This window comes from Octodon degus, unplaced genomic scaffold (assembly GCF_000260255.1).
Source record: "Octodon degus isolate 3935 unplaced genomic scaffold, OctDeg1.0 scaffold00109, whole genome shotgun sequence".
In the NCBI taxonomy this organism is placed as follows: domain Eukaryota; kingdom Metazoa; phylum Chordata; class Mammalia; order Rodentia; family Octodontidae; genus Octodon; species Octodon degus.
In genome coordinates, this window is record NW_004524685.1 from 5,417,956 (window position 1) to 5,438,375 (window position 20,420).

The 20,420-nt window shown below is 38.4% G+C and overlaps 1 protein-coding gene and 1 pseudogene across 1 annotated transcript in view; one reads left to right on the top strand and one right to left on the bottom strand.

Annotated features, from left to right (window-relative positions):
- The window catches only part of Rpf1 (ribosome production factor 1 homolog), a 13,212-nt gene extending 10,477 nt beyond the window's left edge, over window positions 1–2,735 (bottom strand). Inside the window, exons 1-2 of the mRNA XM_004639297.2 lie at window positions 2,470–2,735; window positions 708–764 (exon numbers count right to left, since the gene is read on the bottom strand). Of these exons, the coding sequence (XP_004639354.1) occupies window positions 708–764; window positions 2,470–2,697 (285 nt within the window). The 5' untranslated portion in view covers window positions 2,698–2,735. The remainder of the gene's footprint in view (window positions 1–707; window positions 765–2,469) is intronic.
- A 5,095-nt stretch (window positions 2,736–7,830) lies between these two features.
- Window positions 7,831–19,875, top strand: LOC101583032 (annotated as a pseudogene).
- The last annotated feature ends 545 nt before the right edge of the window (window positions 19,876–20,420 follow it).

Genomic DNA, 20,420 nt, shown 5'->3' on the forward strand with positions numbered 1-20,420 from the left:
TTTAAAAATAAAAAAAAAAAAAGTAACTTAGCTAGGCAACAATGTAGGACTACTTGGTAGTTTTAAAATTTTTAAATACAAAGATTTTGCTTCTTATGAGCACAAAACTAGCTGAATACTTCCTTGATATATTGTCTCTTCTTTCCTTGCCATAATCCATCCTGGTCACACCCTACATCACCTTTTCACAGATTCAAATCCTCTGCACTGGCTCCTCCTCATGTGAGTCTGCTCCACAGTCCACTCCACACAGAAGAGGCTGTCCTGCCTTTCAGCAACCTTGCCTAACAAAAGCCTTACTTCAACCACAACCCCTAGTCTCAGACTCTAACTTGGATAGTCGCCCCCCCAACAGTTAAGAGAGGTTTCTCTGCTTCTCAAGCACACAAAGTAACATAAAAGACCATCACCATGCTTATTGTTTAGGTAGGCCAACATGCATAGTAATGGTATAAAGAAGCATATGAAGAAATAAAACAATTTCATGAGTGCTGTCTTTGGAGGGGGGCACCAGCAGAAGGAGCAGAGAAGGGGATTTCAACATTTTATGCTAAGCATGGTAAAAAGAATAGAGATTTTTGCTTTATACCTTATATATCTGAAATATTTCATAAATTCTGAATTTTCATAAATTGGAAAAGTAATCGCTTTAACATCAGGAAACACTACTTAATACAAGAAAGTAGGTGGGTAATATTTTTATTTACCTTATCACCAAGAGCTTCTCTCTCTTTTTTAAGTTTTTTCTTAGCAATCAACTTTTCCTAAAGGGTTAAAAACAAAAGAGTATGAGAAACCACTCATGTCACAAGCACACTGATATCACAAACAACACTGTAAGGTTTTTTTTTTTTTTTTTTTGCGGTACCAGGGATTGAACTCAGGACCTTGCACTTGCCAGGCAAGTGCCTATTCTACTGAGCTATCTCCCTGGCTCCAAATAATTGATTTTTTTTTGAACGGGGGATTGAACTCAGGCCCTCGTGCTTGCCAGGGAAGTACTTATTCCACTGAGCCATCTCCCCCGCCCACAGACAACAAATAAATATTCTGACTGGGAAATAGCATACTAAGCTAAACATCCAAACATTTTTTTTTTTTTTTATAACTTAGTTACTATAAGTCAAATGTGCTACTCAATAAGACTTATTTAGCAAAGACTTTCACTTCTGTTAAGTCTAACTGAGCAAGGCAAGCACTCAGAATTCCATCAGCAGGCCAGTGAGATAGCTCAGTGGACTAAGAGCCTGCTTAGGCAAGCGCAGGGACCAAGATTCAATCCCCAGCACTACACGCTGAGCTGGCCACGGAGTCACTGCACACCTGTAATCTAAGCACTGCAGAATCTGAAAACAAGCAGATCACTACAAGTCTGAGCTGTGTAGTGAGACCCTGTACCAAATACATTAAAAAAATAATAATAATAATGATAAAGAATTTCATTAGTTTTAACTTCTGCTATTAAATTTCAAATTACAATTATTCAAACTACAAAAGTAAACAACTAAAGAAGTAAACAAGTTTTGGTTTTCTTAGTTATAACCTAATGATAAGTTAGAATAGTTGTTTCCTTTGTTTTTCTGATCCTCGTATTTTATAATCAAAATATGCTTTTAAAATTCGTGACAACTCACAAGGTTAAGATTATTTATCATAAATCTATCTTCTGATTTCTAGACAGAATGCTTGATACACACAGAAAATACTTTTTTCCAATGCCTGCTGACCCTCAACCAACAACAGGTCTCTGATTTGAAACTACAGCGCCAAGAAGTATTCCAGGCCATCTCTCATTCTTGCACAGCAGATGGACATGGCCCTGTTATGCACTTCTGTGCCTTTGGCACTCAAGAATCAGTCCAGGGTCCCAAAAATTCTAGTAAGAGGCAAGCAAAAGGTGAACTTCTGTGACAGGCAGAAATAAGAAACAGTTAAATGCTTTCTTCCATTAGCGATTTAACTCCAAAGGAGCATCACGACCTGAGGCAAGTCGTTTCAAGCCTCTCCACATGTTATGTCTGTCTCCCTGGACAGTATGACTATGCCCACTAACTAAAAACTTACAATACTGACTTCAGTAAGAGTTACTGCAGAACATGACAGCGTTCTCAATTTGGCGCGTACTGCCTGTACCACACATTCTCTAGGTTCACCAGAGATGGGGTAGGGTTGGGAAGACAGGGGCTGAAGGCTTTTGCCTTCTAGAGGATAATTTTCATTCAGAGGGCAATATTTCTGAATTTCCAGGCAGGGAACCCTCCACCTTCACGCTCTGGCGCAAACTAGAATCCGAGGCGATGGAGAGAACCAGGAGCCATGAGCCAGGGGATCACTCTTCCTGCTGAACTCGCGAGAGCGCTTGGCACCGGCGGGGATCGCGGGCAATGACCCCAAGCTGGTACATGGCCTACTGCTCCCCGGCGCCCAAGACGCGCGCATGCGCCCCTCGGGCCTCCCTCCACCCCGTACCTTTCGCTGCTGCTGTTTCCACCGCGTGAACATTAAGTGTCGCCGCTGCTTGTTCTTAATTTCCGAAATGCTGAAGCCTGGGGGGAAGGCAGTCGCTTTCGGGGGCTGGACCCCGCCTTCCGTCGCGCCATCCCCGGCGACTGCAGCCTCTTGAGGGTCTGCTACAGCGGCTTTCCTTTTCAAGCCTTTCTTACCGCTGCCGCCACTCTTTTCGCCGGCCTTCGCCATGTTGCTCGCTCCGGTGCGTCCGTACGGAACCGGAAATGACTTCTTTTTTTGTGACACCGCTTAGTTTTTACTTCCGGGGTCACGAAGCTCCTAAAGAAAACCTGAGACTTTCAAGGCGTGAGGAAAGTCTAGGCAGCCTGAATAAATGAGCTCGTGAGGCCAGTCTAGGCAGCCGAATGAGTGAGCTCGTGGGTTCCTTCGTTATTTGTCAGCTGTGTCTAAAACCCTGAAATTATGGGACAGACCAGTCCTTGCTCTATGTACACTTTTATTTACACTTTTTAGAAGTATATACGTGGAGCGTGATGGCACGTGGCTGTAATCTCAGCACTTGGGCATTAGTGGAGGTGCAGAAATGGACAAGAAACGATTCCCAAGGATTCAACCATGGAATAGTATATATGAAGAGAAAAGGAGAACCCAGCAGAAGAGAGTGAAGCAAGAAAATCCAGAGAGAAGGAGAACGCAGCAAAGGAGAATGAGAAAACCAAGAGAGTGAAGTGCCATGGAATTGAAGTGAAGGAAACGTTGCCTACAAGGTTAAACTTGCTATATTCTTCACTTTAATTTTATGCAAATGGCCTCCAGAGGCAAAAGTCAATTTTGGTTTATTATGAAGAGCCAATTTTCTAGAAACTGCCTTAATTTCAAATTTTATGTTCTGAAATCTTTTTATTTTTATTTTTTTTTTGTGTGTGTATTTACTACAGGGTCTACAGGGTCTCACTACACAGATCCGACTCATAGTGATCCTCCTGTTTTCAGCTTCCCAAGCGCTGGGATTACAGGTGCGCCATCACTCCGACTTGAAATCTTTTAATAATTAATATTTTGATATTTTAAAGTTTCTCACCAATTCATGTTCTTTTTAACAAATTCCAGACATCAGAAGCATCAAAATTATATTGCAAAACACAGCCCTATTTTTACTTGCTATTAAGTCAGAAACTAAAATTGTGATTTAAAAAACTATTATTTTTGGATCCAAAGAATTATACAATAAAATGAAAAGAGGAAACCGGTGTTGAGCTTAAAAACCACTGATGTGTGAGTTGGCTGCAATAAGTCATATTTTCATTTTCCTTTTTTTTTTTTTTTTTTTCCGGAACCGGGGATTGAACTCAGGTCCTTGTGTTTGCCAGGGAAGTGCTTGTTCCACTGAGCCATCTCCCCGGCCCCCATATTTTCATTTTCATATACATTTTAGTTAAAGGGGGATAATCAGTCAAAGAAAAAACCCATGAGGTACAGAAGATCAAACAACATCACCTGAAAACTATAGACTTAAGAAATATTGTGAAACCGTGGAACTCCCTTCTAGTTTGTTGAACCAAAATAAATTTGATCTAAACCAAACTCCATACTGGAAGCATAAATTTGGTCTAAAGTGGCCTGTATAGTGAATTGTATCCTAGCTTGATTTATAAACAAACTATAACCTAAAATACACACTCGAAACCAGATAACTCAGTTATAACAACTGAACTTCTAGCTAATCTGAAGCTTAAACTGTCAATAACATGACCATAGAAATAAAGCAAATGACAACTGCAGCCAATCAGGTTGTTTTGGTATTGGGACTTTCCTCTGACTATAAAATTAATCTACATATGTGGTGGGTTGGAACTTTCTGAACCAACTTTCCTTTGGAATGCTGCCTTCACCTTTCTCTTGCTCAAGTAAACTTTGTTAAATTGAACTGGTTCCATTTTTAACAAGTCTAATATCTTATCTCCCTACAAATACTCTGTCTTTTCCTTATAAGAACACAATCCTGAAATAGATTTAGGTAACTGTCTTAAATTATTCAGTGTACCTTTCAAATGAGAACATAAGTTCTTAAAATAGACATTTTCTTTCTTTTTTTTTGCATGCTATATATAATAATTGTGTGCATTTCAATGAAAGGATTTCTACGATCAGAATAAAATCCTTATTCTGAAGAAATCAGAAAACGTCAATTTAGCAAATGCATATTTAATGCTATTTGTTATAGTGTAGTTCTGGAATATCTCCCAAAGCCTTGAGGCTCTTCCTGGTGCTAGTGTAAAGTGGTAGAGTTTTTCAGAGGTAGGATGTAGGCTGAAGTGAACTTTTTAGAGCTTGCAATGATAACAAACAGCCTGCTGCAGCACATATACCATAGGTTTGCCACCTTTGGCCTCACGGGGAGGGGACTTAGGTCATTCTTTGAATAGGATAGTAGTGCCCCAGTCTCTTTCTCTTCTTGCTCCCTGGCTACAAGCTGAGGAGTTTTGCTTTGCAACCTGCTATTCACCTTGCTTTCTCACATTCCCACCAAAGGCATAAAAGCACAGGTCTGCCCCATCATAGACTGGAGCCTGTAAAACTACAAATGAAAACAGATCTTTTCTCTTTATCCATTGGTTATCTTAAATATTTGTTATAGAGTCATAAAGCTGACTAACATACAATAAATGCACAGGGTGAGTGGGAATGATAGAAACAGTGAATCAGAACTATGTTCAGAATTTATCTTGGTTTCTTTTCTTTTATTTTCTTTCTTTCTTTTTTTTTGGTGGAACCAGGGATTGAACTCAGGGCCTTGCGCTATGCCAGGGAAGCACTTATTCTACTGAGCCATCTTCCCAGCCCCTTATCTTAGTTTCTTAGCCACTGTAAAATCTCAGCTAAATCACATTATCTTTGTGAGCCTCAATTTGTTTAAATCTGAAAATGGGTAAATTATGCTACCACATAGGTATTATAGAGAGAAGTAAAGATAATGTATATTAAAGAATTGGACACACTTAATATATAGCTAGGTTGTTATTTCTGGGTGTCAAAGTGCTAAACAATGTAGAGGCAAAAGACATACTTACCTTAAATAGGGTATAGCTTAGAAATTGTAGAAACACAACTCTGCTGTGTCAAATGCTGAATAAAGATCAGTGCTGATTGTTTCATCAGACTCATTTCAGCCATTTGTTCTCACTAATTGCTTCATTATCCATTATTTTTACAACTCATTCTCAATGGAGTGTATGTTATTTTTAAAATATAATATTTACTTTGAACATGTTCTAATTTTTTTTGCTTATTTGTTTTGATTCTGACATGTTATGGATCATGAGATACAACAAGTCTTAGGCAGCAGATAAATTCAGTGATGAAACTAAGATCAAAATATTTGATCTGTGTTCTGTTTTATTTATTTTATAGATGAAGTGTTTACTAGGAGGAAATAATTCCAATTTCATATAAACTGTCAGTTGAGTAAAGGTGAAAATGGACAAATAACAAAGATTGTTAATGATTACAAGCCAAAGAAAAGTTAAAGTCAATTTAAGATAAAATCTTCCATACAGAAATAAATTCAAAAATGCAAAATATGAAATCAAATCCAATAACAAATTTGTACATTCATAAGACAGTTTATCTCAAATATGTAAGAATAGTTAACATTTCAAAAACTTTTACATATAATGTGATAAAGATTTTACATCAATGCCATAAATATAAAATTACTGTCAAATTAAAGTTTTTAATCCATGTCGAAATAGCTTTATCATATTCTAGAAACTGTCAAGTGAATTAAGAAACAGTTAATTAAACTCTACATCAATAAAAACCATTAAAAAGGCATAGATTATGAATTCATTACATTTTATTAAATAATCAATTTTGAAGTTGACAAATTGTAAATTTATAACAGTACTGTTCTTTGGTAAACAAAGTAAACCATTGTCTTTCAAACTGAAATTATGTCATATAGTCTATTGATAAGAACAATAGAAAAATTCTACGACTCACCTCTAATTCATTGATATTTTACTAGAATGCACGAATATATACAATGAGTAAAAGCTACACTCTTCAGTAGACAGCATTGGGGCAATTGGATAGCCACATGCAAAAGAATGATAATGGAATATCCTATCAAATAAAAATGGACTGAAACTAGATTAAAGACATAAATGTAAGATCTGAAGGTAAAAATCCCTAAAAATAGATTAGAAGTTCCTTGACATTAGTCTTAGCAATGCCTATTTGTTTTTTGTTTGTTTATTTATTTGGTACAGGATCTTGCTATGCAGTTGAGGTATGTAGTGATCCTCCTATCTCAGCCTCCCCAGCACTGGGATTACAGGCGTGTGCCACAACTCTCAGTTATGGGCTGGCAGGGCCGGCACAGCATGTGTTACCAGGATTGAACCCGGGTCCTGTGCTTGCCAGCCAGGCACTTAGACTGCCGAGCTAACACCCTAGCCTCAGCAATGGTTATTTGTGTAGGATACGAAAAGCACAGCTGACAGAAGCATAAATAAATAAAGAGTACATCAAGGTGAAAACAACTTCACAAAAATAGAGAAACAACATCCAAAGGTTAAAAAAAAAGAGCAAATGTATTTGGAAATCTGTTTGATAAGAAATTCTTACAACTCAAAAGAAATAAAATAACTTGAGTAAAAAGAGAACAAAGTACTTATACAGACATTTTTCAAAAGAAGGCATACAAATGAACAGCATGATTAAGCATCAAGTAAATACATACTAAAACCATGAGACATATCTCACATTTGTTGGTAATGCTATCATTTAGTCAAAAGAAAACAAGTATTGGCAAGAATGTAGAGGAAAGAAAACCCTAGTACATTGTTTTGGGGAATGAAAAGTTAGTTTAATTGTTATAAGAAACAGTATAGACAATCCTTAAAAAATTAAAGATAAAACTACAGTATGACTCAGAATTTCCAGTTAGGAGTAATTTATCCTAAAGAACAGAAATCAGGATCATAAACAGATTCTGTCCTGTTTTGGAGTTTTTGCAAGGGGAATAGTACAGTACAGAACACATTTTATAAGATTATTTTATAATGAATCACCCAAAGAATCACATACAAAGAATTGAGGAAATCTGCCTCCATACCAAATCAGGGCCTGGATCCCACAAAAATGCACTGCATAGCCCAGTTGAAGACCTAGAGCTCACAACAATGCCTCCTAAAGTCCATCTGGAGGCCTAGAGCCCACGGCAAGGTCTCGTGCAGGTCACTTCATGGATCTGTGCTGGGAAGGCCCAGAGTTCAGTGGGCAAGCTAGAAAGTCTGTGCCAGCAGAATGAAGGATCTGTGCTAGCAATGTGAGGGATCTGCAACAGAGCCATGAACGATGCTCAAGGTAAGAACTAGAGCTCCCCTGAAAAGTACCACAGTCATCCTCAGCAACAGTGAGGTCCAGGATGACCTCACTGAGGATGAAGCTACTCTGAAGATGAAGAAATCTGAGTTCCATTCAGAAAAACCAACAGGCCAACCTTCTCCAGAAGACTGAGCAGTGCATCATCTTCCCCTCTGGAACCAGGAAGTGATGCTCAAAGGTGAGGACCAGAGCTCCTCCAAGAAACTGTAGCCATCCTCAGTGACGATGTGGTCCTGAGCTTCTCTGATGAAAACAGCCAAGTTCATTAGGAAAGACAACATGATCAGGTCCTCCAGCAGACTAGCCCAAGAGGGCCAGCAGCTTCCAACAACTCCCCAGTAGCTTCCCTAACAGCCTATCTCCTTTTTCTCCAGTTTTGCCTCTTAGGCTGCTGGCAACAGTCCTCAGGTGGGCCTCCCACAGCCAGCACTACGCTAATTCAGTACAGCAGGATATAACAAGCTGACCACTAATTGGCAACCCACCAGAGATACCTAAGCTCTCATATTCCTTGTAACATTCATAATAGCTGAAGTATGGAAACAATTTAAATGGATATCTGTGGATGGATAAAGTACTATATGCATACAATGGATATTATTCATCTTTGAAAAAGAAGAAAATATTGCCATGTATGACAATGTGGATGGCGAGGAGAACATAGGTAAATGAAATAAGCCAGACTCAGAAAAACAAATAATATATTATTTCATTTAAATGTGGAATCTGAAATAAACTCATAGAAGTAGAAAGTAGAATGGTACCAGGGGCTCAGGGTAGGGAGAATACAAATATATTGGTCAAGGGACATGTGTTAGTTAGCCTTTCTTTTTGTAACTAAATACTATACCTGAGATAGTCAACTTAAAAAGAGGAAAGATTTATTTATTTATTTACTTACTTTTGCAGAACCGGGGATTGAACTCAGGCTCTTGCGCTTGCTAGGGAAGCACTTATTCTACTGAGCCATCTCCCTGGCCCAGAAAGGTTCATTTTGGCTCACTGTTTCAGAGGTCCCCATATATACATAATCAGTTGAACGCTTTGTTTTGGGCCTGTGATGAGGCAGAATATAATGGCCCGGAGTATATGGTGAAGCAAACTTCTTAACTCAGTCCTGGGGTGCAGAAAAAGAGAAAAGGACTAAGGTTCTAATATTCTTTTTGAGGCCATGTCTCTGGTGACCTAAATTTCTCCTATGAATCCCCCACCTTTCAAACTTTCTACTACCTCTCAGTAGCACTACATCATGGTGACCAAGCACTTAACAAATGCGGCCTAGGAGAGACTTACCCAAAGCCTAGCAGAGTATATGTTTCAGATGAATAACTTCTGGAAATATACTGTATCATATGATGACTACAGGTAATAATGCTGTACTCTGTACTTGAAATTTCCTAAGTACTCTCAACACACAGGTGTGTTATATGAGGTGACAGATACATCAGTTGACTTGATTATGGTGATTATTTCAGTTATACCTATATAAAATCATCACATTATACATCTTAAATATATACAGCTTTTTGTAAAAGAAAGAAATTGAGATTGGCAAGAGTAGAATTAATACAGTTTTATGAGGAGACAATAGAACTACACCCCATTCCACACAAAATGAATTAGAGTGACTCAAGTATGAAGCCTTTTTAGGCATTGAAAATCTGGGGAGTAGTAGCATGCTGAATAGTGTCATCTTTATATAGTCCAAACTCAATGAAGTAAAAATAATACATATGCTGGCTTTTTCAAAAAACAAAATTTGACTAGGTATGGTAGTGTACTCCTGTAATTCGCAGAGTATCACTGCAAATTTGAGGCTAGCGTGAGCTACATAGTGAGATCAAGACCAGACTCAACTACATAATGAGACCCTAACTAAAAGACAAAATAAAAACAACAAACAAAAAAATTATAGTAAGAACCCTACAATAGGTCTTCAGATTGAATATTTGAAATAATTTTTAATCAAATACCTTAGACATTTAATTATTTTTAGTCAGTCCTCATTGTATTTCCCAGGGATCTTGATCCCTACAAATAAGATGAACTATTTAGATATACAAGAATTTTTATGTCTGTTAATATTTCCAAAGCATATAGTTCCACATGTCTTCTGAGGTGATCCAAATTTCTGACAAAAATATCACAATCAAGTTATAGTTTTATTGGAATATTGTCTCTTAAAAGAGTTTCTGGTTGAGTTGATCAGAAGAGCTTTTTATGTACATCTTTAAAATGTACATGATTCTTCTGGCTGGTGTTTCTGAAGATGGAGTAATCATATATATATAATTTCAAATCAGTGAGAGCTATATAGGTAGAGGTTCCATATCTGCATGTTCAACCAATTCAAGATAAAATGTGTTTGAAGACAATTGCATCTGCACTACGCACGCACATTTTTCTTGTCATTATTCTATAAAAATATGTATAGCAAATGTATATAGCATTAATAGGTAGTAGAAGTAATCTACAGACTATTTGATGTGTACAGGAAGATGTATATATGCTACATGCAAATACTATACCATTTGTATAAAATGTTTAAATATTTGCAGATTTTTTTATCTTTAAGAATTCTGGAACCAATTCCTTTGTGAAATAGCTCTTTTGTATCTAAGTATTTATCTTGTTAATTAATTTATTCCACAAATATCATATTTTGTTCCAGATACTCTGAATATAGCCATCAAAAACAAGCCACTCTCTTCCTCAAAAGAACTCCAGTGAAGACAGACTGAGTCCAGTACATGAACGATTGCAAAAATTGTGAGTTCAATGACTGCTATGTTGTGTAATCAAGACCAAATTTAGAATCAGACCTTCTAGTATCCTCTCCGAAGAATGAGAGATACCATGCAGTCACATGCCACATATAATGTTTCTGTCAGTGACTTTGCAATGTGATAGTACTCTTACAAGATTATACTGATCTGAAAAATTCCCACTACCTAGTGATGCCATATCTGTTATACCTCTTATAAAAACATATAATACATAGCATTATGGACAATACATAATCCTTTTTTTTTTTTTGTCTTTTTGAGACAGTCCATAACTGTGCAGTTCAGGCTGACCTTGAGCTCCCTTTTTAGCCCAGGCTGGTCTTGAATTCACAACTATCTTCCTGCCTCAGTCTCCCAAGTGCTGTGATTATAGGTGTGCATCACCATGCTCGATTCATAATCCTAGATAATGACAACAAACTATTATGCTACTGGTTTATGTATTTATCATACTATACCTATCATGATTCTATTTCTAAAGAAAATGCTCACTGTAAAGGAACATGCTGTCTTATATCATCATCAACTTCATACACCTGTGTTTACAGCCCCTCTTGACTTCATCAAAAGGTCATGTTGAATGATTGATCTGTGCCATCCCAGATTTGGACAGGAACACTCTATGATGTTTGAACAATGGTAACGTCACCTATTGACACATTTCCCCATTTTTTAAAAAATGTATTTTAGTACAGGGTCTTACAGAGTCTCACTACACAGATCAGACTTATAGTGATCCTCCTGTTTTCAGCCTTTTAAGCTCTGGGATTACAGGCACATGCCACTGTGCCCAGTCTCAATCACCATCCCAGTGCCCCCTGGGGGTGGGGCCAGCACAGCACTCCAGGAATTGAACCCCGGTACCTGTGCCCTGCCTAAGACGGCACTTTAGTCTGCTGAGCTATCTGGCTGGCCCTTATCTGCAAGATTTTGAAATACTGGTAAACTGCCAGGTTCACAATGATGGATACAAATTTCTCAAAATTCTAATTTTTACTTATTTAAGTAAGTAAATAAGTGGTCATTGCTAGTTCTAGGCTGCTGCTTCTTGTCCCTTCAATACAAGGCAGGGGAGAGAGGCAGAGACATAACACAATGAGGAATTGTGGGCAATGAGGGCTTCTTGCTTGTATAAACTTCTCAGATCTATTTCTCAGGCTAGGTCCTTTCTGTCATTTGTAGACTCCTAAAAATTAACATTCTTTCTTGGTAACAATTAAATAATTAACCAGCATACCCTCAATGTATTCTGGGAATCTGCTTATGAAGGTAATCTAAGGAGCGCCTTGTGGAGTTCCTTCCACCTTACTCAGTTGTTTAGGATGCAAGTCTTATTTCACCAGGGGGTCCAGTGGTAGCAAACCTATGGCATGCACACTGTAGCCAGCTGTTTGTATCACTGAAAGCTCTAAAAGGTTCTTCATCACTGGCAATGCCTGGGGGAGACTCAAATTTTACACCATTTGTTACTTCTTGCTAAGGTTTTTCTTTCCTCCTGATCCACTTGAAAAAAGAACGGCTTCTTACTGCCTCTCTTATTATCATGTAGGCAATCAATAAACATTTTAATTTTTTTGGTTTCTTCTTTTTCCCTATAGCAAACAGATGAAATACAGTCAAAGCCTTACATTCCTTATTTCTTTATATTTTAATAGGGATGATAAGTCTCATGTAATCTTGGTTTTAATATACACAAATTTGAAAGGAAGTTAAGTTTTATTTAAAGGGATGGGTAATACTTTCAGAGAAAAGAAGACATGGAAGAAATGGACAGATTCCTAGAAAGGTACAAATTATCAAAGCTGAATCGACAAGATATAACCACTCTCAAAAGTAAAATAAAAGCCAAAGAAATACGAGATGTAATAAAAAACCTACCAACATAGAAAAGCCCAGGTCTGGATGGATTCACAGCTGAATTCTACAAGAAATTTACAGAAGATGTAGTCCCTATACTCCTCAAACTCTTCAATGAAATTGAAAAGGAAGCAGTCCTCCCAAAATCATTCTTGGAAGTATTATACTGATATCAAAACCAGCGAAAAATGCAACTAAGAAAGAGAACTATAGGCCAATCTCCCTCATGAATATAGATGTAAAAATCCTCAATAAAACCCTAGCAAATAGAATACAGCAAATCATCAAGAAGATCATACACCATGACCAGGTAGGATTCATCCCAGGGATGCAAGGATGGTTCAATATTCAAAAATCTATAAATGTAACACACTATATCAATAGAGCAAAAACTAAAAACCACATGATCAGCTCCATTGATGCAGAAAAGGCTTTTGACAAAGTCCAACACTCATTCATGTTCAAAGTCCTACAGAAAATTGGAATAGATGGCCTCTACTTCAATCTGGTAAAAGCCATTTATGAAAACCCAATGGCTAACATAATTTTAAATGGGGAAAATCTGAAATCTTTTACTCTTAGATCTGGTACAAGACAAAGACGCCCTCTATCTCCACTCCTATTCAATATAGTTCTGGAATCATTAGCAATAGCCATTAGAAAAGAGAAAGAAATAAAAGGAATAAGAATAGGTAAAGAAGAAGTTAAATTATCTTTATTTGCAGATGACATGATACTTTACTTGGAAGACCCAAAAAACTCCACCAAGAAGCTATTAGAATTAATACAGAAATTCAGTAGAATAGCAGGATCCAAAGTCAATACCCAAAAGTCAATAGCATTCCTTTACACAGATAACAAACACACTGAGAGGGAAATTATAGAAACAATACCTTTTACAGTAGCACCGAGGAAAATGAAATACCTTGGAATTAACCTAACTAAAGAAGTCAAAGATCTTTTCAAGAAAATTACAGTACTCTGAAAAAAGAGATCGTAGAGGATTTCAGAAAATGGAAAGATATTCCATGCTCCTGGATAGGAAGAACCAACATTGTGAACATGGTCATACTCCCAAAATTTCTGTACAGATTTAATGCGATCCCTATCAAACTACCACCAACATACCTCACAGAGCTAGAGAAATCATTCCTAAAATTTATCTGGAACCAGAAAAGACCTAGAATAGCAAAGGTGATCCTGGGCAATAAAGACAAAGCAGGAGGCATTACAATTCCTGACTTGAAATTATACTACAAGGCTACTGTGATAAAATCAGCATGGTACTGGCAAAAAATAGACCTGAGGATCAGATTAGAAGATGTTCATAGGAATAGAATAGAAGATGCTAAAGCCCCTACAAACACACTCAGCCACCTTATCTTTGACAAAGGGGCCAAACATACTCAATGGAAGAAAGATGGCTTCTTTAACAAATGGTGCTGGAAAAGCTGGCTCTCTACATGCCAAAAACTCAAACTTGACCCAGGTCTATCGCTAAGCACTAAGCTAAAGTCAAAATGGATTAAAGATCTAAACATTAAAACAGAAACACTAAATGTCCTAGAAGAGAAAGTAGGAGGAACTCTTGAAGACATAGGGGTAGACAAAGAGTTCATGAAGAAAAATCAAATTGTACAGGAAACAGTTGAAAGAATTAACAACTGGGACCTGCTCTTACTGAGAAGATTTTTCACATCAAAAGAAATTACCAACAAAGTGAGAAGAAAACCCACAAATTTGGAAAAAAATCATGACAATTAAGTACTCAGACAAAGGTCTGCTCTCTAGAATTTATAAAGAACTAAAAAACCAGTAAGGCCCCAAAATTTAAAGACCCAGTCCAGAAACGGGCATCTGAGATGAACACACACTTCTCAGAGGATGAAATTAAAGAAGTGAATAAACACATGAAAAAATGTTCCACATCACTAGCCATCCATGAAATGCAAATTAAAACTTTAAGATCTCATCTCACCCCTGAAAGAATGGCTATCATAAAGAAATCAAGCAACAACAAATGTTGGAGAGGATGTGGGGAAAAGGAATCCTTCTCCACTGCTGGTGGGAATGTAGACTGGTGCAACCGTTATGGAAATCAGTGTGGAGACTCCTTAGAAGAGTTGGACTGGAAATCCCATTTAAACCAGCTATTCCTCTACTGGTAATTTTCTTGGAGGATCTGAAAACATCATATCATAGGGATATATGTGTGCCTATGTTTATAGCAGCACAGTTTGTGATAGCCAAATCTTGGAAACAACCAAGATGCCCATCACCTGAGGAATGGATGAAAAAGATGTGGTACTTTTATACAATGGAGTATTACTCAGCTATAAAGAATGATAAACTCAAAGCCTTTATGTTGAAGTGGATGGCACTTGAACATATACTCATAAGTGAAATAAACCAGACACACATGTAAATATCGTATAGTTTCCCTAGTAGAAGAACTCAAAAGAGGAAATACAAGTAGAAAGGTATAGTAAAAGTAAAAGGAAAGCAAGAACTTGAGGACTAGACAATGAAAAGAGAGCAAGGAGAAGAGCTAGGAAACATGACAGGGGCAAGCCATACTGTTATATGTAGAAAGATGGATAAGGCAATAATCCTGAGAATCTTCAGATTTTTCAATCTTGCAGTTAATTGGAATGATTATCACCCTGACTAACTATATATACAGACACCTGTGAACTAAGCAACTGCACTGAAGATGGCAATTTGTAACAGTAGGTTCATGCTTGGAGTGCCTGTCATTTTCATCTTCTGAATATCCGCTGCTTGTCATGACATGCCAGTTGCTGCTGTGCTGTCTCTCGGGTAGATGATTGTTCAAAAAGAAGGGGGTGGTGAATGAAGGCGGGAGACAGGAAAAGGAATGTTGTGGGACTGTCCTGGTACAAGGTTGTATATGGTCAGATTTCTGGACTTACGTGTAAATATAAAAATTATATAATTCTTTATGCCTATTTTAAAAATATATTTTAATTTTTTAAATTGTGTTTCATCATATTCTGTAGGGACTTAAAGTTTAACATATCAATAGTTGATGAAAAATACCTGTTCCATGTTTTGCCTAAGATGTTTGATATGCAAACAGATAGTGAGGTTAAGCTTAACACCCTGGCTTGTATGGTAATAACAATAAGATTTTCTTCTGGAGGGTTAACAACCTAAGTTTGTGGACCAAATTTAGAATAAAAGGAGGCCTGCAAGGAAAACCAACATTTTGGCCCTAGCCTTCCGAGGTCAATTAAGACTCAAGACGTATGAGGGCTTGTACTGTAACGTTATATAACTCAGTAGTGTCCCAAATTTTCTGATCAAGGAGATTATGAAATCATAATCTCAAAGAGGAAAGTGATAGATGATGTAGAGTGTGCCTAAGGGGAGTTACATGGAGAGAAAACATTCTCTCAGCCTTTCACATTGGCCAAGCAATGGCTATGACTCATCCACATGGCTGACACTGACAAAGGATCTACTATCTGAGGTACAGGATCTCAGGATAAATCCCAAGGGGATTTCACTGACCTTATCAGATCCAAAAGCTACAACTCTTGTTGCATAGGTCTTGCTTTATCTTGGTCTTAACCATTCAGCAGAAAAATATAAAAACGAAGTACAAGAATAAAGTCATGTTGTTATGTTGAGCTGTAGGGGACTCAGGTCAACAATTTCTAACACTGCCAGTCAAGCTGAAGACCCAATACTATGATGGATTATTGGACTCATTTAGAATATTTTGCTGAGTTAACACACGTATAATATTCAAATAATGAAACTAAACCAAAAAGGGGATATATAAATGAATGTTCATTTTGTATCCGTGTATTCAAAATGGTTAGGATAGATATATAGTTACATTCTCTTAATGAATAGAGGGATTTGTTCTAATAGAGTTTGTAAATGGGATATCATGTCTGCATCGTGTACAGCAAATAACCACTAGGAAGACAGTATGCAATGTGGTAATTATTGAAACTGTCTCATTGCTATTTGTCTGTCAATAAAATTATTGAAAAAAAATAAATTCATGTATCATAAAGGAAAATAGATAATAGAAAGAAAGTTAACTTATATCTACCTAAAAAATCTGGAAATGTGAAAAAAAAATAAAGGGAAGGGTGAAACTCAGTGGCAGTTCTAGAATTTTATCACAAGAGCCTAGAACACTGCTTTGGGAGAAAGCAAGGTAAAGAAACCAAATAGCCACCTGAGAAATGTGTCAAGATCATCACCAGCAGCAGTGACATGGGGAGCACACAGATTTGAACTGTGCTCTTGTCTTCTTCATTTTCTTCCTATATCATTTACACTTAGTAGATTAATACTAGACTGAAATATCTGCAACTGAAGAAGTAGAGATTAAGAATAAAGAAATTTTCAATAAATGGCCAGGTTCTAGATATTTCTACCATGTTGCAGAAGATTTAATGATTTTATTTCTTTAACATTATCTTTTCTGTATTGTAAAGCCTGAAATTCAGGATAGAGATGAGTATATTTCAACATTTGCCTTAATCAGTGGCACTAAATAGTACCTATGACTTAAACATGGTAAGAAATTTCAGTGTCCACCAGGGACCACTAGAGGCTACAATATATTATATTTGTAAAATCTTGCAAAGATCTGGATAGAACCTTGCAGTTCTATCCTTGAAGTTTAAGCCAGGGATAAACATCTGGTAATGAATTAAAAATAGCATCTTGAGGGCTGGCCAAATAGCTCAGTGGATTAAAGTGCCTGCTTAGGCAGCTGAAGGGACCTGGAGTTCCACCCCAGGCCTGCAGAGCCCCACCCTTGGGGGCATGCTGAGACAGCAACTGAGACTGGGCGTGGTGGCAGGCGTCTGCAGTCCCAGTTCTTGGGAGGCTGTAAACAGGAGGATCACTGCGAGTCCATCTACACAAGATCCTGTACACCCTGTCCTAAATACAAAAAACAAAACAAAAAAACCCAAAAAATAGCATCTCAAGATTTTCCCCGACATTGCCACTGGGCTGGGTCTGAAGATCCCCAAAGTTGGAATAAGATACCTACCTCATTCTCATAGGATAAGTTTTCAGGTTCACTGATCCCACCATGAGAAAATAATTTTTAGCACACATCAGTAAGAGAACAAGACAGATTTATGAGAGATTTTAGGTTAATTTAGGAAAGATTCAGATGAGTGATTCTCAAAATATGGCCCCTAGATGAACAATATCCACTACTGCAAGTGTGGACCCTACAAAGTCAGAGACTTGGGATGGGACTTGAGAGCTTGTACGTTAACAGCCTGCAGATGATCCTGATACATGCCCAACTTAGAGAGTCACTGGTCTTTGTCCATTATTCTTCTAACATCCACAAGTGGACAAAAGGGCTTTTTTTTTTTTTTGGTACCTATGATAATCATTAGTGATTTGTACATTTAATAACCAAATCAGCCTCATCCCATGTTCTCATGTAGAAAACTCTATGCATCCATACTAGGCGATAGCAAGAATCATTGCAAGATACCTAGCAATTATAACCAAGCTTGATACAGTCAGTTCCTTTAAATAAATAAAAAGATTAATTACTAGCTATAAAATCATGCTGATTTTTTTTAAAGCCAGTTAAAACCTGACAGTAATCATGTTCAGATGGCTCTTGGACATCGAATTCATTTTTTTCTGAAGAGTGGATGCTGGGGATTGAACACAGGGTCTTGCACATGCTAGGTATGTGCTCTACCACTGAGCTCCAATCCCACATCACAATTCACATTACTATCTACTACTGTTTAGCTGCATTGTTCATCTTCTCATCTCAGTAGTATGACATTAATATCTTTTTCTGTAAATCAATGTGATATCCTGGGCCGAATCCTGGAGAAGATAAACAGACAAATGGAAAATGGATAAAATCTGAACCAAGTCCAAATCATATTTAATAGTGTGCATCAGTGGTGGTTCCTAGTTTTTTTAAATTAATTTTATTGAAGCAGAGCACGGCGACCCGCTCCCGGGGCCCCTTCCCGGGGGTCTCCACCGATGACAGCGCCGTGCCCCCGCCCGGAGGGGCGCCCCACTTTGGGCACTACCGGACCAGCAGCGGGGCCATGGGGCTGTGTAGCCGCTCGGTCAGCTCAGTGGCGGGCATGGGCATGGACCCCAGCACGGCCAGCGGAGTGCCCTTTGGCCTCTACACCCCCGCCTCCCGGGGGACTGGCGATTTGGAGAGGGCGCCTGGCGGCGGAGGGTCTGCGTCTGACTCCACCTATGCCCACGGTAATGGTTACCAGGAGACGGGCGGCGGTCACCATAGAGACGGGATGCTGTACCTGGGCTCCCGAGTCTCGCTGGCGGATGCTCTACCTCTGCACATCGCACCCAGGTGGTTCAGCTCGCACAGTGGTTTCAAGTGCCCCATTTGCTCCAAGTCTGTGGCTTCCGATGAGATGGAAATGCACTTTATAATGTGTCTGAGCAAACCTCGCCTCTCCTACAATAATGACGTGTTGACTAAAGATGCGGGTGAGTGTGTGATCTGCCTGGAGGAACTGCTTCAGGGGGACACGATAGCCAGACTGCCCTGCCTGTGCATCTATCACAAAAGCTGCATAGACTCATGATTTGAAGTGAACAGATCTTGTCCAGAACACCCTGCGGACTGACCCTGCCGGGCTTGCTTGCTGAATCCTCTCAAGGGACACACGGCCCCTGCTCTGCGAGAGGCTCATGGGACACTGGGGCAGAGCTGAGCTTGGGACACCAGTGGGCACGGGCCACTCCTCCTGCACTGACTTGGACAGCGGTTCTCCCTCCTCCCTGAGGACACCAAATCGCAAGAGAAGAGCGAATCCACTGCTTTCCTTCCCCTCCCCCCTCAGCCCAGGAGGGAAAGGGCATTTTCTTTTTCACCTTTGAAAGGCATTGTGGGTCTGTCTTTAAAGTGTTTACAAAAAAAAAAAATTATATAAAAAAAAAAGTCTAGTGTCGACTGGTGTTTTCCCTCGTGATGTTTACAGATTGCTGTTTGCTGCCCAGCCTTAACCCACTCGGTGACAACCGGACATAGCCACAGCCTCGCCGCTAGCGCTCTGACGGCAGGTGGGCACACACAGTCTCATCCTTTGCCCAGCGCCCGGGTTAGCTCTGCATCTCCACCCTCCCTACTTTGTTTTTTTTTTTTTGTTGTTGTTGTTGTTGTTGTTGTTATTGTTTTGTTTTCTACTTTTTGCCCATTTTTCTGGCTGGGTTTTGCACTTTCTTCCCTTCAAGACCCTGACTGATACCTTGATTTCTTTGCCAAAACACACAGATGCCCATCCAGGGCGCTCTCCCACTTCCCATCCCATGTCTTACTCTTTTTATCCTCCTGGTTCTGGTCAGTTCAGAGGATTTAACAATCACAAGTGTCCTGCAAAAATGCCTGAACATTTTTCTTAGGCCCTTGTGGATTTTTTTTTTCCCTGAAAATTTAAAAGACTTAACAGGAAAAATAAATTAATTAATTAATTTTATTGAGAAACAAATAGCAATGAGATAGTTTCAAAAACAATTAGGACAGTTTCAATAATTAATACATTGCATATTGTTGTCTTCGTAGTGGTTATTCATAGTACAAGATGTGGACATGATATCCTGTCCAAACACTATTAGTACAAATCTTTCTTCTCATTGAATTAAGAGAAAGTAGTTGTGTATCTATCCTACCCATTTTGTATATACATATACAAAGTGGCCCTTCATTTGTATCCCTTTTTTTTCATTTAGTTTTGTCAGAGATGAGTATTCCATTGCCTGGTTCTTAGTTTTGAAAAAATTTGCTATGAGAATGGAAGAGTTGACATTTAGTTTCAGAAACTGTATTATCTTTGTAACTGTTCTATAAATTTATTTATTTATTTATTTATTTTCTGTATTTTAGGGAAAGGTCTACAGGGT